Consider the following 17,705-nt stretch of genomic DNA (forward strand, 5'->3'; position numbering starts at 1 on the left):
TTAAATTAAGATCGGAAAATAACTAGACATTATTATTCGTTCTCAAGAGCCTCTTTCCACGAATATCTTTTGTGAAATTTTCCATCCAATTATGATAAGACATGTTTTACAATCTGTTGCCAGATTTCTAAAGACGATAAAGTATTATGAGATAAAAGTTACTTTTAGAGGGGTTCGAAACTTAAGGAAAATCCTGTTTGAACTTTTAAAAATTCACAATGAACCAGGGCAACTGTCAGTTGCCCTAATTATAATTTTAAGCAAAATAGTTACACAACGTTTTTTCTTATATTTTTTGAAGCATAGTACCTACTTATATTTATTGTCTTTAATTTTTATACATGGCTACCTATTGACTTATTACATGTCGGGCAATAAAATAGACCTTATTAATTATTATGTTGAAAGTAATGATAAGCTTTCTATCTACGGGAAGTTTGTATTTTTGTAGGTACCTATTCCTTACATAACAAATGCAATAGTAGTTTTATTTATTTATCCTTCTTTCACGTCACAATGAAGCGATTTCATGATACGACGTTTGAGTCTGGTGAATGGTGATGAAAGAGTGACTTAAGCTTTTTGTGAAACATCTTCTTCCCATGAGAATTTCCTTCGCGAAGCCGTGGGCGGAATTTGTAATCCATATTACCGCATTCGTACATCCATACTAATATTATAAATGCGAAAGTAACTCTGTCTGTCTGTCTGTTACTCAATCACGCCTAAACTACTGAACCAATTTTCATGAAATTTGGTATGGAGATATTTTGATACCCGAGAAAGGACATAGGCTACTTTTTATCCCGGGAAAATGACGCAATCCCGGAAATCCCACGGGAACCATGCAGGTATTTCTTTGACTGCGCGGGCGAAGCCGCGGGCGGAAACCTAGTAGAAAATAAATGAATAATGATTCTTATCAGACTATCTTCTCTTTCATTAGCCAATATAATTTATTTTCATAATTATTAGAACATTAAATATTTTACATTCCCAAAAGCAGTGCCAGATTCTTAGAAGATATTTAACGGATGAGTATGTCGTAAGTCGTAAGCTGATATTGGGCGAACATTCTTCCACGTGGCCATGAATGGAGTATCGGGAATGCTGATATTAAATTCAACGGAATAATTATCGAGAATTCCGACTCTTTTATTAAACGTAAATTGATAGGAGTTTATTTTGCATGTGTTGAATTACAAATGCATACGCAGAGTTTGTTTGAAATTGGTTGTTATGTATGAAGGATTGGAAAAGTTTGAAACTACCTACAGCACGGAAATTGTAAAAGTAATTGTGTAGTTTTAAAATGTTGAATGAATTGTGTAGTTTTAAATGTTGAATGAATTGTGTAGTTTTAAATGTTGAATGTTATTTTCTTTCAATAAACGGCACAACTTTAAAGTTCTTATCCATGATTATATTTCAACAACAGAAGTTCAAATTACTTTGAAAAGCGATATGGGAAACTTTAACTATCAAAAGTTTGCTTATGTTTTATGTAACAAGTATGTAACATACGAAACTATTTGACATCTACTTTACTGTTAGGGGAAATAATGCGCAATGTGTTCATAGAAATATATAGTTTGTAAAGTTAATTATTATATACTAAAACCTTCCCATTGAATCACTCTATCTATTAAAAAAACCGCATGAAAATCCGTTGCGTAGTTTTAAAGATTTAAGCATACAAAGGGACATAGGGACAGAGAATGCGACTTTGTTTTATACTATGTAGTGATGATAGGTAAGTTACTTATCGTATCGTATCTTAGTGTACAAGCAATCGATTACAATTTCAGCCTTCAATTTATTCATTATGTATTATTCATCGATAAAGTAAAATTATTGTACAAAAACAGCGAATGGAAAATACCAAATCATTTCAATTGTATTAAAAACATTTCCATCTATTATGTCAAGTATTCACAAAACTGGTATAAATAAAACCATGTCGCCGACCTTTCCATTCATTAATGAGAGCTATTGGCCGAAATGATATTAGAATTTCCTCTCATTTCAAGATATTCTTATTCTATTGACATTATTCTTGTTAGTATTTCTTAGAACCACATTCGTTATTTCGCCAAATTGTTTATTTGTTTATATTCTATACGTTTACGAGAAATATCTATTTCGAGGAAAATAATATCTTATTTATTACTGATATTACACGTAGATTATTAGACCAATAGAAATTATATGCCCTTTTGCACGCCTCATAAGCGAAGCGTTGGGGTGGGTACTACTGTCACTTCGCGCAAAACATCTGATTTTTCAAACTTAAAATGTGTTTATGTTTCATACATTGCACTTGTAAGATAATACATACACACACATATTAAGAAAAAACACTATTTTTAACATTCATGATAATATTTTTGATGTCATTTTTGTTATTTAAACTAGTTATAAAACAGTTTAAAAAAGTTCTGTCTTGGACGTCCGTGTGTCTGTATGTGCGGAGGCTTTTCTTGTTAACACGATAGCGACCGAAATACTTTACTAATCGAGTCTTTTTTTTTCTCTTACGCTTGAGTATGCTCAGGAATAGAACCCTTTCATTTTTCAGGGTCTGATTCGATGTGGTTTTATTGTTATTAAATAAACAAAAATAATAATTAATAAATAATTATTAAAAAAAATTATGAGGCGTGCACTTTTGGATTTTCCAAACTTTTATTTTTACAATATAATCGACCATTAAATGATAAAAGAGGGTCGACTTGTTTATTAGACTCTATTGACCAAACGAAAATATAATATTTTACCAATTTAACACCACATTCAATATAATATTTTATCTTTAACACAACTAAGAAAAACATATACAATTCTGTGGTATTGTGGTACAAGAGACGAAACCTGTGCAAAGCGGTTATGTTTCTATGTAACTTGACCGTGGGTTTCAAATATCCTCGCCAACAGGCTTAGCGTGTTTGTTTAGGTACATTCCTGTACGTTATATATAAAATATGTATTACGAATATTTATAAATAGATAGGGATCGTACACGGCTTGGGCTTTCATTAAAAGTTGTGGAAAATTCTGACAGTAAATGGAACGTGTAGGCAATGGTAAAACGTATATATTTATGTTGTTATTAAGTTGATCGTTGTTATATTTGTTGAAATCATAAATAAACTGCCTATGTACAATACGATTTTTGTGTATATTAAAAGTACTAGATTTCCGCCCGCGGCTTCGCCCGCGTTTGCAAAGGAAAACCCGCATAGTTCCCGTTCCCGTGGGATTTCCGGGATAAAAACTATCCTATGTGTTAATCCAACTTACCCTCTATATGTGTGCTAAATTTCATTGTAATCGGTTCAGTAGTTTTTACGTGAAAGAGTAACAAACATCCATACATCCATACATCCTTACAAACTTTCGCCTTTATAATATACTAGATTTCCGCCCGCGGCTTCGCCCGCGTTTTCAAAGGAAAACCCGCATAGTTCCCGTTCCCGTGGGATTTCCGGGATAAAACCTATCCTATATGTTAATCCAAGTTACCCTCTATATGTGTGCTAAATTTCATTGTAATCGGTTCAGTAGTTTTTACGTGAAAGAGTAACAAACATCCATACATCCATACATCCTTACAAACTTTCGCCTTTATAATAGTATTAAGAATTAAGATAGTATAATATATATTAGATATTAGATAAATATATGTATTTTTATTTAAAAGTATTATCTGAGTTTTCAGTTTTTTAGCCCCTAAAAAAATAAACGAACAAGGAATTCTACAGGGTGTTTAAACGAAATCCATCCAATAATTAAAAACTATGATCCTGTATTGCAAGTATTCCTTTGAATATGGCAAGTAACTATAAACTACCTAACCTAACCTAGGTACTAACCGTTTGTCAAATTTGTCTATATCTATCGGGAGCCTTGTTTGAACTTCGATTTCGTTACGTATAAACTGTAAAGTATGGTAAAGTTGGCAAAGCTATGATAACTATTGCTTAAAAAATGCAAATAACTAACCTTTCATCTAATTTAGCGAAAGCTTTAGGCGTGTTGACCGGTGTGATGGCATCAGCAGGAGAGTCCGGCATCACACGACGTTTGACGCGGCCATTTTGTTCCTCTGGCTCTGTGTCTGGTGTCTTGCTTGTCGCTTCGACTTTGTTACGCGTGAAGGATGGTAAGGTTGGCAGAGCTGATGTTAGAAAAAATATATTTATGGCATTAATCTATAAATAATCACTTTAGGATTGTTTTTTTGAAGTGAAAACTTCTTTAGCGGCGTTGAGCACTTTTTCTGTAATGGGTATAAAATCTTAAACTCGCGTCAGGACACGTGACCTGATCGAAAAAGCGTAAGACGGATACCATTCCAAAATATCAAACATGCTCAACGTTAAAATCAAGTTTTCACTTCTGCCGGCACTCCCGGAGTGCAACCCGTATTGCATGCCTCATAAGCGAAGCGTTGAGGTGGGTACTACTGTCACTTCGCGCAAAACATCTGATTTTTCAAACTTAAAATGTCTTTATGTATCATACATTGCACTTGTAAGATAATACATACACACACATATTAAAAAAAAACACTATTTTTAACGTTCATGATATTTTTGATGTCATTTTTGTTATTTAAACTAGTTAAAAAACAGTTTAAAAAAGTTCTGTCTTGGACGTCCGTGTGTCTGTATGTGCGGATCCTTTTTCTTGTTAACACGATAGCGACCGAAATACTTTACTAATCGAGTCTTTTTTTTTCTCTTACGCTTGAGTATGCTCAGGAATAGAACTTGTATGAGTTATGTATGTATAAAAAAAACTAAATATATAGATACGTATGCCATTTTCACACGAAAGCGTTTAATGTTGATGGATAAAGTACAAAATACAGCATCATCAAACATTGTCAATAATGAAATATACATGAAGGAATAAGTCCCAAAAAGGCTGAAGAATTTGTCGAAGGTTCCAGAACTTACCAATATCCTGTATCTCGGGGTTCTCATTGAGCAAACGTTTGATCTCGTTGAGGTTGCCGCCGACGTCCACGCCGACTACACCTTCCATGAAGTCGTCGGGAGTCAGACGCACCATATTCGTCGATCCTATCTGTTAACAAATAACAATCAAATTATTTATTACTTTAAGATATATTTTACAAATTACATGTTTTAAATTTTAAATAGTGCATATTTTATAAAACGTTATAGCCTATCTATACTATAAATTAGTAATGTTTGTGATGTAATAGTGTCTTATCTCTGTACCTAATGAACCAATTTTAACAATTATTTTCCCTACAGTATGCCTTATCGTTATCTGTGTCATTGTTGTTTTCATCCCGGGTCAACCCAGACCCTAGTATACTAATTTGGTATTTTACAATATTCGTCTTGAGGTATAAATATAAAATTTTAAATGAATTGACTGCCCACGATGTTCATGTTGATGTAAAGTTACCCCATTTTAGGTACTAAACTGCTTTCATGACAACGAAAATGTTTTAGTACCGTAAGTTATAATCGTATGTCAGCGCACGCAAATTATAATAAAGGCCGCTGAGCGCCTGTCGACTGTAATTAACTAGATCTCAAGTATTTTAAACTTTATATTAATAACGTCGGCTTAGCGATGGAAGTACCCAATAAAATGAGTGCTGTGAGCATTACGAGCAGTGATGTAGGTTAGCAGGGTGAACGCGATAAATTTCGCTGAGTGAAATGTGATTTTTTGTTTTTATACATCACTAAATTTCTTGTTATACTTCCTTTGTGATTTGGGTTTGTTACATTTATGAATCATAAGCCTAAGTTGAAGTAAATGTAATTTTGTGCTTTCAACCGATTCGCGGTACCGAGGCTTTCTAAGTATAAATACAAAAGATTCTTTGTAAATATAAATGCTGAACAAATTAATAGGAACTTTGGTTGGTTTAATTCTGGATAATAAAATCTTTTCTTTTATATATTTAATGTAAACAAAGAAATTGCCTATCTTTTTATTAAGCTTTGAAGGAATCTTTACCAAGAATTCTTTAATTCTTGATATAAATTTAAACAGGACTAGTGGTCGGCCAGATATCGAAATTCGACCATAACATAATCATATGAGTGTTTTATTTTTATTTTTATGCGTTATTAAAATAAAACTGTGAGCTTTCTGCACTCTTCCTCCTTAGTAACTATAAGTGTGCCAAAACACGCTTCCGTCCGCGCAATATTCGAAAAAAAGTATTCAAAGTTACTTCATGTATCTACTTATTAAGAAGGCGTATAAAGCCAGATAATTCTACGATTAAGCCCCGCACATTACGCGCCATGCCGCGCGCCCTCACAATACCCTCATACACCCGGCTCATCCAACGTACGTAAAGTTCATCGCACGCTAAATTATACACAATATTCTTCGCTCGTTCAACGCGTATTTTCGGTAGTTAGTAGGTATGTTGTCTAAAATAATTGTATAAAACAGTGAAGTTGAAATCATTACAAATTATGTAATATGTCTTTTTATTATTATTTGTTTATAATTATTAATGATAATCTATACATATTATAAAACAATAAAAAAACTGTCTGTATGTAATATATAAAAAAAAAACAATATTAGGGAAACAGTATAGAGCACGAATCCGTAAAAAAAGTCTGTCGAAATAGCGAGTATAGATACTATTTTTAAATAAACATACGCAGTCGACGACACACATTCCTCCAGAACTTTATTTTGATTAATTTGGTTATAGTCCATTGAATGAGTCCCTCCAAGGGGGGTCTAGAGTGCGTGAGTTAGTAACGTAAGATGTTTCTTCGGAAACATGTCAAGAGTCCCTAGGTAATAAACATACTAAAACCCCGGGCCACTAGGAGGAGCCCCGGAGTGGGGGGAGGGGGGAAATGGATCCATTTTTTTCATTTTTCGCTTAAATCTCAAAAACGGTACATGTTAGAGAAAAACTTTCAAGGAAAAATTGAAAGGCCATAAAATTATCTACAAGTTGTACCTGAATCATTTTTTCCTATATCCTACCGTTTCTGAGTTATACGCAGTAAAACATGATTTTGGCTCAAACAATTTCAATATCAATCGATCAAAAAATATTTCTTTCTTCCAAAAAACTCAAATGTGCAACTTGTGACCAGTACTGATAGATTGCTCTTAATTAGGTCTATAATTGGTAAAATAAACACATTCCTCCATGGAAGCCTTTAGGAGGAATCGATTGTCAAAATATTATATTAGGGCAGTTTGAGTTACTGAACTTGATCTTTTTATTTTTTTCTTCCAAAAAACTCAAAAGTGCAACTTGTGACCGGTACAGATAGATTGCTCATAATTAGGTCTATCATTGCTAAAAATACCAGATTCCACCACGGAGGCGTTTACGGGGAATTGAATTTTATCAGGGTAGTTACGATACATGAACTTTTTATTTTTTTTCTTCCAAAAAGCTCAAAAGTGCAACTTGTGACCGGTACAGATAGATTGCTCATAATTAGGTCTATCATTGATAAAAATACCAGATTCCACCATGGAGGCGTTTACGGGGAATTGAATTTTATTAGGGTAGTTAGTTAAAAAGTTCATGTATCGTAACTACCCTAATAAAATTCAATACCTCCTAAAGGCCTCCATGGTGGAATCTGGTATTTTTATCAATGATAGACCCAATTATGAGCAATCTATCTGAACCGGTCACAAGTTGCACTTATGAGTTTTTTGGAAGAAAAAAATAAAAAGATCAAGTTCAGTAACTCAAACTACCATAATATAATATTTTGACAATCGATTCCTCCTAAAGGCTTCCATGGAGGAATGTGTTTATTTTACCAATTATAGACCTAATTAAGAGCAATCTATCAGTACTGGTCACAAGTAGCACTTTTGAGTTTTTTGGAAGAAAGAAATATTTTTTGATCGATTGATGTGGAAATTGTTTGAGCCAAAATCATGTTTTACTGCGTATAACTCAGAAACGGTAGGATATAGGAAAAAATGATTCAGGTACAACTTGTAGATAATTTTATGGCCTTTCAACTTTTCCTTGAAAGTTTTTCTCTAACATGTACCGTTTTTGAGATTTAAGCGAAAAATGAAAAAATGGACCCATTTTCCCCCTCCCCCCACTCCGGGGCTCCTCCTAGTGGCCCGGGGTTTTAGTATGTTTATTACCTAGGGACTCTTGACATGTTTCCGAAGAAACATCTTACGTTACTAACTCACGCACTCTAGAACTTTTTATTCAATGGACTATTAGATTGTACGACATTTTTCGACTTAGCAATTATTCTAAAAATAAAAATAAAAATTATCCTTTATAAAATATTACAAAGTTCTTCGAAATTTACGTATTATTTTATCGAGAGCTGCTAACTTTAGCAGGTACCTTTCTGGAGTATTTTTTTCTGCGTGGCAATAGTCAGTAGACACAGGTTGAGAGTGAGGGTCCACATTTTCCAAATTTAAAATTGTTCTGTGAAATTAGTAAATTACTTTCAAACAGGGTCAATTTGATTGATTGCATTTGCAAGGCGACCGTAGGAATTAGGTACCTACATAACTAAGTATAAAAAGTGTCTTTGTAAATTGTAGGTATCCACTATGAATGTAGGTATCTATAAATATCGTCGCATGAATACTCAACTCGCGGAAACGAATTTACAGAATTTACACAAATAATAATATCCAAACTCGCCTGGATAAACTTTCTCAAATGAATCTATAGTTTAGGTGGTCTGTTGCGGTTCTGCATCAGGTGTTTCAGTTTTCAAAATAAATTATTATTTTATATTTCCCAGATAATATAATAGTACCTACACAACAAAATAACTTTCATTCAAATCCGTCCAGTAGTTCCGGAGATTAGCGTGTACAAACAAACAGACAAACACAGACAGTTTTTTTATTTACGGGATAAAACTCATCCTATGACCTTTCTCAGGTCTCAAGCTATATCTGCACCAAAATTAGAGCCCAGACATACCTACATACAGACACACATACAAAAATTCTAAAAACTATATTTATGTATAGATATGTACTACATATTACTATGTAATACAGATTATGAATATATTATATATATACATATACATATGTATATTATAAAAAAATACCTATTCAATGTAAGTACAATTTTGACTTTCGTACGAATTTGTTATACCTATGTATAGATGTTATGTATGATTATCTAATACAGATTGTAAATACATATAATATATATATATATATATTATATGTATTTACAATCTGTATTAGATACATATGTGTATAGTACATATATGTACTATTCACAACCGGTTTACATATTATTGATATTATTATTTACTGGAGCGAACATAGGATCTGCCTATAGTAATAATAATAATATAAATCTTTCTTGACTTGATTGATTGCACCGCGACTGTAAGAATTAGGTACCACTATGAATATTTACCTATCTATAGTTGCTGCTGCTATCGCGTCAATACTCAGCGCGCGGAAATTATTTTACAGAAACTAAACTTTCTCAAATAGGTAAATCAAGACTTATCTTTTTATATTATAATAATTATTATTTATTAATATTATAACAATACTATTATATTATACATTATATACATTATTACGACATTTAGTTATCTTTTCAATTTGAATCTTCTTTAGTTCTCGTTTCTTAAGTCTTTTCATTTTGTTGTTTACCATTTTCAACAAATCAATATTCGGCGTAATTATAAAACACGGCGCAGCAATTTTAGCGTGGTCTACTCGTCTCAACGGAGCGATAGCGTCTGATGTATGAAATAGAATTATGTTTTTAGCTCCCGGAACGTGCGATGGAAGATGATTTCTTGCGTAATTAAAAATATAGTAAGCGCCAAAAGTGTTTTATCGTGATTAAACCAAAACTAAAAGTAATTACACAAAATGCTCTGACAAATATATTGCAAATGTTTTAATATAATTGTTTATGAAAAAAAAATCATAATAAGTATTACCATGTCCAGTAAAAAACGTAAAAGTGTGAAATTTAGAGGTAACTTCGTGAATTTTTTCTATCGAGTCAATTTCAATATTTTATGTTTTTGATCTGACAATATAATCGAAAATATCATCAAGTTTTACATATATTTTATTTTTTATATTTGGTCTTGAATATTACACGTATCAACTAAAAGTTGATTGGTGATTTGACTTTATACGCGCCCTTAAATACTAGCGGTCCGCCCCGGCTTCGCCCGTGGTACATATTTCGCAAAATGTGAAAACCATACATACATACATACAAACCTTTCCTCTTTATAATATTATAGTATAGATTATTAAGTATAGCTCACCTTTTCTCTCCTATCATAATCTGGATACCAGTCCCCGCTCTCCGCGTCATCATCTCCCTCGAACATGTCTTCATCATCACCCTCAAGCACCGTCAGCCCGTGCAGCTTCTCCAGGGAGTCGTAGCTTTGCTTGTCTTGTTTCGTTTCCTTGTCTTCCTCTACCAGGTTCACGTCCTGGTCTTCGTCTGCGTATAACTGTAAACAAATTTATAAGCTATTTTATATTTAAAGGAAGTATTCTATAACTCGTGTTTAAATGAGTACTCGTAAACGTTCTATTTTTCCATTTCTATAAAATATACAGGGTAATATTAATAGAAAATTAATTAACTTATACGGTAGGTGAGAATTCTATTTTTGTGCTCGATCGATTTTGAATCGAATGCCTAGAACATTTTAATTTAGTCTGTATATTATGTCGCAACCGGCTATTGTGGGCGTTTGGAAAAAGTAAATTCACGGCGTAATAAATTTGTCTGCGACACGTACTATAGTCGTAGGAGAGAGTTAAATAGGTATTTATCTCTTGTTCATAATACTTTGCTATTTTACTTCTCTATCAAATTTAACGCATCCGCATCGCATTTTGCACGCCTCATAAGCGAAGCGTTGAGGTGGGTACTACTGTCGCTTCGCGCAAAACATCTGATTTTTCAAACTTAAAATGTCTTTATGTATCATACATTGTACTTGTAAGATAATACATACACACACATATTAAGAAAAAACACTATTTTTAACATTCATGATATTTTTGATGTCATTTTTGTTATTTAAACTAGTTAAAAAACAGTTTAAAAAAGTTCTGTCTTGGACGTCCGTGTGTCTGTATGTGCGGATCCTTTTTCTTGTTAACACGATAGCGACCGAAATACTTTACTAATCGAGTCTTTTTTTTTCTCTTACGCTTGAGTATGCTCAGGAATAGAACCCTTTCATTTTTCAGGGTCTGATTCGATGTGGTTTAATTGTTATTAAATAAACAAAAATAATAATTAATAAATAATTATTAAAAAAAAAATATGAGGCGTGCACTTTTGGAAATTCCAAATTATTTTTTAATAAGTGTTCTGTTAAGTTGAATTTATTGTTAAGACATATTTTGGGAAGATAAATATTCTACCCCTTCAAGGTAACATAGGCACATCAAGGTCGGCAGATATTTTGTGGTGTAATATTATAGGATCGTTAGTCCTACGGTTTCACGTCGCTATGTGTAATCAATCTTGTCTGTGTTCAGTCACCAGCGGCAGATTGGTAGCCAGTCTTGTTACATAAAGTATTAAGGCTTTGAAACTTGCCGCAACTTTGACTCTCTAGGTATAGCTTGAATTTGATATTTTTGGTTTTATGGCATTCAAATGCTTTATAAATATAAATTTATAAAGAATAAAAAAAATTCGATCGTTCTGGCAGGTCACGGAGTGGCCGAGTTGGTCAGGCCATCCACACCGGATTGGCGTGAAAGGATGGAATTTTTTCTATTCTTTATAAATTTATATCTCTATAGCTTTCACGTAAGAATACTGAACCAAAAACAGAAAAATGTTGGTACTTACAAACATAAGTCACATTGGATTCTATTTAAGAGAAGAGCCCTTCCCAACTAATGTCAAAGTTAATATAGGTCATTGAATAAGAAAACATCTCATTCCATAAATATAACCGTATTATCCACTCTTTAACAATACCTGTGTATTGAATTACCTATCCCTTACCTATACAATACCTCATAATACACATATCATAATGAACTTGTCAAGCGCTAATGTGCAGACAATATACTCAATACACTGGAAGCATATAACGACGGGTTTACGCGCCATAACCTATTTAATACACAAAGGAATGATCGGAAAAGACATTAAGAATAATATCTAGATCGGGCATTATTCTCTCCTGAAATTGGGTCGATAAGAGTTTATCTCGAGGTATTTATCGACAAACATAGATATTTCAAAATGTAAGGAATAATTGGCACCAACTCAATGTGTAAGAATGTTTTTAAGAAAAGTGTCAAGTTATTGAGCTTAAATACGATGTTTAACATTAGGATTTGGATAAATACATATATCGCAAAAAACATCTCCTACTTGGTGTGATTTAAAATACTAAATAATATAGGTAAGTAATTATTTATCAGGAGAAGCAAAGTTCACAACTCATAATAATTGTGATCTCTTCAAATATTCTAGAGGTTTCGTCCATCATTCAATGAATTCATGAATAAATATAACATAAATATATGCATATGATACTCCATACGAACCTTCTCATATGAAGTAGATACCTAGATAATTTAATATGTAGGTACATGAGTTGTTTCGGGATGGCATGTAAAATGTAATCTAATAATGTTATTCCTTTTACATCTTAAATCAGGACGAAGGGTCAGTTCGGTATATTTTATGCTGCTCTGAATTTTATTATCTATTATTTATGTAGTCAGTCAACCCCAATTTTAAGAACTAGTCTGACCTAGAATCTGAGGAAATTTGTTTGTATTAACTTCACTTTCTCTTTGTCTTAAAATGCTATTCCTAAATCTTGAAACAATTTACTGAAAAGCTTTAAAAGTATTTTCGAAATAGGCCACATTTGAAGCTATCGGGTTACTACATTCTTGCAGAAGACGGTGTTAGTGATATGATATATTATTTATGTTATAGAAATTCTACTACAGAGGCGCCAATGCTCGTATGGCACACACATTCTATTGATATTGGAAACCTAAGCATGTTACGAGGAAGCGATCGCTATCAGGCAAATCTCTTCTCTTATGTTCCTGTGACGTGATTATTCAATTTCGAAATGTCAAAGGTATCCTGACATATTGTGACGACAAATGTATGGCGTATGGGCAATATTTATTAGTAACAATCAGTCAATTAGCCTTGCCCTTTTATTACGCATTCAACTATTAAAAAAGCTTATACTATCTAATATATTTTTTGTTTTGTTTTAGTAATTTTTATTATTCTGGAAAAAGGAATTATTTGAAAAATGTGCATATTTCATTGAAAAGTTAAGAAAACAAAATTTATTCATCAAACAATATGCATTATTTTAAATTATTAAACAGTTACATATGTTTTGCCCGCAGGAACGAAAATTAATGACGCTTGCTGCAACAAAAATAACAAACAATTTTTGCTCTGACAGCTATCACCACAGACATATTAAGTAGACAACGCAAGTACCGCGATCTGTATGAAAACCAAGCGTGTCATATTTTTTGTACTGACCTTGACGCGTTATGTCGTCACGAGCGCTTTTTAGTGATGGTAATTTCATTTTACGCTAAATCGATTAGGACGCCACTCGCGCGGCGATTCTAGTATCGTCCTATCCCATCGAAGTAAATCGAAAGAAATCAGATCAAACTAGATCTATGTCTAAGAGGTAGTTAAATAAATGAATCGTAATCGATTACTAAATCGATTCAAGACAGAAAAATGATAATTACCATAGACAGAGGAATGATAAAATAAAGTTATAAACCTTTTAATATTCTTACAAGTAAACTAATGTGTTTTAGCTTTTTCTTACATATGCCCATTTAGTTACCATGTACTACGTACTAGAGAGGCCATCGAAAGAAAGTAATGAAACTGTCAATCAATCAATCTTTATGTCCCGTTGCATCGATCCATTTTTCTTTTATGTTCGGGTTACTTGGAAAACTGAAAAAACAAACATAGTCTAAGCAATAAGGAGTTTTCTTAAAAAACTCCCAAGATGACACTTTAACTAATGGCGTCCATGTCATAATACAGTGAAACTTGGTTAAGTGGGACCTGGATAAGTGAGAAACCTCCATAACTGGAACTCATGCTGAGGTCCCAACACTTTGGCACTGAATTACCTCTGTTAGTGGGACGAGGTAAACCTCTATATCTGGGATTTGTTCTTTCGATTTATCATCATAGTTACCTCTATAACTGAGACAGCGAGTAAATTTTATATGCATAAACCTCTGTAACTGAGATAACATTGTTTGTTTACTCATTCTTATTCAACCCACAAATTCCACACGTAATTCCAAGTACGTAAGTACAAATTTTGAGCCTCAATTACCTTCAGTTTTAGTTTCGCTTTACTATCATACAGATGTTTATTTGAAAAATGTCAAAACAAAAGCTACAATCGTTATCACCCCTCTGTAAATGAGACAGATATTTATTTATACCTGTATATCTGAGACACTGGGTAAGTGGAATACCTCTATAAGTGAAACGATATTGCAGGTCCCTTGATGTCTCACTTATCCAGGTTTCACTGTATTTATTTTTAGTACCTTTGTATTAAAATACTTAAAAGTTCTAGGTCAAGTCGTATTAAATGACAAAAAAAAATCTATGCCTTTTTTTCTGAAAAATTGCTCCTTCAAATTATCATTTTTCTGTTCGATTATAAAATCGATTAGAATCGAGAACTGTTGCATCAAATGAACATCACTAACCACAAAATTGGACAGAAAAATGAGAACAGAAAAATGAGAAGACGCTATTCATTGCTTGTTATCATACGACGCGATCTATACCGTGCCAAGTAAAAACCGCAATGTATTCCGAATCATTTCGTATGATTTGGTATCCGTGTTTGTCACGATCGTTTTCCACAGATATTCTTTATTTGATTTTAAAATAAATAGTGCATATTCTGATTAGAAAATTACTTACCGGTGGAAGGAAACATCTCTGCTAACTCGGCCACTCACAGCTGTGGAGTTTCTACAGTTTATAACGGCGTAATTCGGCATTTTACTTTATTCAGCTTCACGTCTTTCCTTGGCGAACTGCAAGCGCGGACTGAGTGTAGGCCAGCGTCAAGTAAGTTTCATAAACTTAGTTTGGACACGGGAAGTACATACACTCGCTTAGTCTATCTTGATACATGTCTGTGGCTATCACATTTTGTTATTTAAATTTCTTCGAGTATTTCATGTCAAGAAAACCGGAGTGTTCCATATTGGTTCCACATATACCCAACAACATTTTGATTGACATTTTCTTAAAAGCACTTGGAGTGTGTATGTGACGAGGATATTTAATTCGACATATACCAACTAAGTATAAGTAATACGATAATACATAAAAATTATAATATTAACGTGGAACGTAGGTTTTCAGCTTAAAAATATATTATATTTTATGTGTGCTAAAATGTTTTTATCCTGTTCATTGAAGTCCGTTGGATTTATATAAAAACTAGCGGTCTGCCCCGGCTTCGCCCGTGGTACATATGAAAAATAGATGTTGGCCGATTCTCAGACTTACCCGATATGCACAGAAAATTTCATGAGAATCGGTCCACCCGTTTCGGAGGAGTATGCAGACTAACATTGTGACACGAGAATTTTATATATAAGATAATTTTGTGTTGTCTAAATTATAAGTTCTCATAGTTACCTTCAGTTTTTAAATTCCTACCTATATAATTACAACACAAGCTGAAAAAACAATTTTGTTTTAAATACACCATAAACATTGAAAATGATTACACTATCATGCGACAATACTTCACAATTCAATTCAATGCATAAAATATCATCCAAAAATAAACATTCATATACCTAGTACACTAATAATACGAAACAGGAACAGAAATACATATCATTTTCTGACATTCACTCGACACACATTCAGTTTGACGTCATCGGGAATTGAATTGTTTTGATGTTTACTGATGAGCTATTTTTAAGATTGATTTTGATAACATTCTAAATGCATTAACTTTTAAGATGGATCTCGGCCATGTGGAGGTGAAAAGCGTTTACGAGCAGTTTTTATATCGCTGATTGAAACGCACATATTTAACTCGTATTTATATTTAGACGTTAGCACTTCACATCGAATAAACTAGCTTGATTTGTTTATAACAAGCTTTATTACGCTCTGTAGGAATGTAGAATGGGAATTAATAGCCTAGGAATAATTCACTGCTATAATATTATGCGCTTATAATTATTTACATTCAAATAATATCGAAAATCCTTAAAAGTATACATATATTTCAGGATGAACGACACACAAATTGGTTGATGATTCATACGTGGGAAAATCTAATAAAATAAATTGATATTTATTTATTATTACAACCGCATTGAAAGCCAAGAAGTATTCTCCTTAGTAAATATATACAAACGCGATTCAGAGCAATTTGGTTATCCCAATTATTATTTATAATTCGTTTTTAGGACAGTTTGAAGTAAACATTCAGTGATCCAACACACTCTTTGCAGACCTCATTCCTGAATTCCTGCATGCAAATGAAATGCGCTGTTAGGTTATTAGTAAATAGGTCACTCTTAAATAGACCGCGTAATGGTTTAGTCATACAGACTGCAAATAAATGTTCCTATGAATTGTATTTATCCTTATTTCAAGGAAAGCTTATTGGAAGTACTGGGAAATAGTACATTGATACAAAAATGTAACAATTAGCAGATGGTAACACATGTATGAAGGTAATTTGACTATTATGTTGAAAGAGACATTTGATACATTCGCATACCAAACAAAAAGTAACAATGGTAACAAAAGACATTCGATATCTGGTATTTTTATTTGTTCTTAAAAGTAATGTGGAAATCTGCTTTAGCGAAAGATGAAGCTCGGGTATACTAATTACTAACTACTTTATACTAGTAAAAAGTAGTTACCCTACAAACCTATTATAGAATAATTTGATAATTGTATTCTTATAATAATTTTCCCTTTTTCTCAAATGCTAACACAAGCTTTTCAAAATAAGTCTGTGCATGTAGATTGCTGCATATAATAATGAAAATTTCAGGTAGTAAACGAAAATCCTGCTAGATTTATTTGATGGCGTAAAGTTTATCCGTAAGGTAGGGGCCTAAATGTCAGTTGACCCATACTAAGAGGCGTTAGGGCGACGTGCAATCAACTCAATTGTGACTGCAGCGCTGAAATTGCTGAAAATTGGCCACTAATTGCACTTGCTGTTTTGACGTCTCGACGAATTGGTTCGGAATTGATGTCCATTTTGCAAATTGGACAACGTTTTTAGAATGCCCTTTTTAATTGAAGTGCTTAATTTCAATTCATTATTCTTCAAAGTAATTTTATCAACGTCAAGTATAATTAGATAAATAGATTGAGTTCTTTTAAAAGTTTTGTGAATTGGCCCATGTTTTATTATTTTCTTTCAGGTTGAATAAGAATTCCAACCAATACCCGCGGCCATCAGTTTAGAGGCCCCACTATTAGTGGATGAAAATTATATTGTTATATCGTGCTGATACTTTAGGATGATTTGCTGATATTTTAGTGCTTTTACTTTGTCAATGCCATGCCAATCTTTATAAACATCTGTTTGTAAGTTTCGCTAATTCATAGTCACATATTTATTTTATATCAAGACCCTGAAACTATCAGTACAAAC

General features: G+C 32.9%; 1 protein-coding gene across 1 annotated transcript in view; it reads right to left on the minus strand.

The window, feature by feature from the left end:
- egr (TNF superfamily member 12 eiger) overlaps positions 1-17,705 on the minus strand; it is a 42,405-nt gene that overhangs the window by 4,853 nt on the left and 19,847 nt on the right. Inside the window, exons 2-4 of the mRNA XM_090103149.1 lie at positions 10,296-10,490; positions 4,962-5,091; positions 4,003-4,177 (exon numbers count right to left, since the gene is read on the minus strand). Of these exons, the coding sequence (XP_089959275.1) occupies positions 4,003-4,177; positions 4,962-5,091; positions 10,296-10,490 (500 nt within the window). The remainder of the gene's footprint in view (positions 1-4,002; positions 4,178-4,961; positions 5,092-10,295; positions 10,491-17,705) is intronic.

Source organism: Colias eurytheme, chromosome 6, assembly GCF_061535395.1.
Source record: "Colias eurytheme isolate Ceu_HAF_F1 chromosome 6, ilColEury1 Martin Lab GWU primary, whole genome shotgun sequence".
NCBI lineage: Eukaryota > Metazoa > Arthropoda > Insecta > Lepidoptera > Pieridae > Colias > Colias eurytheme.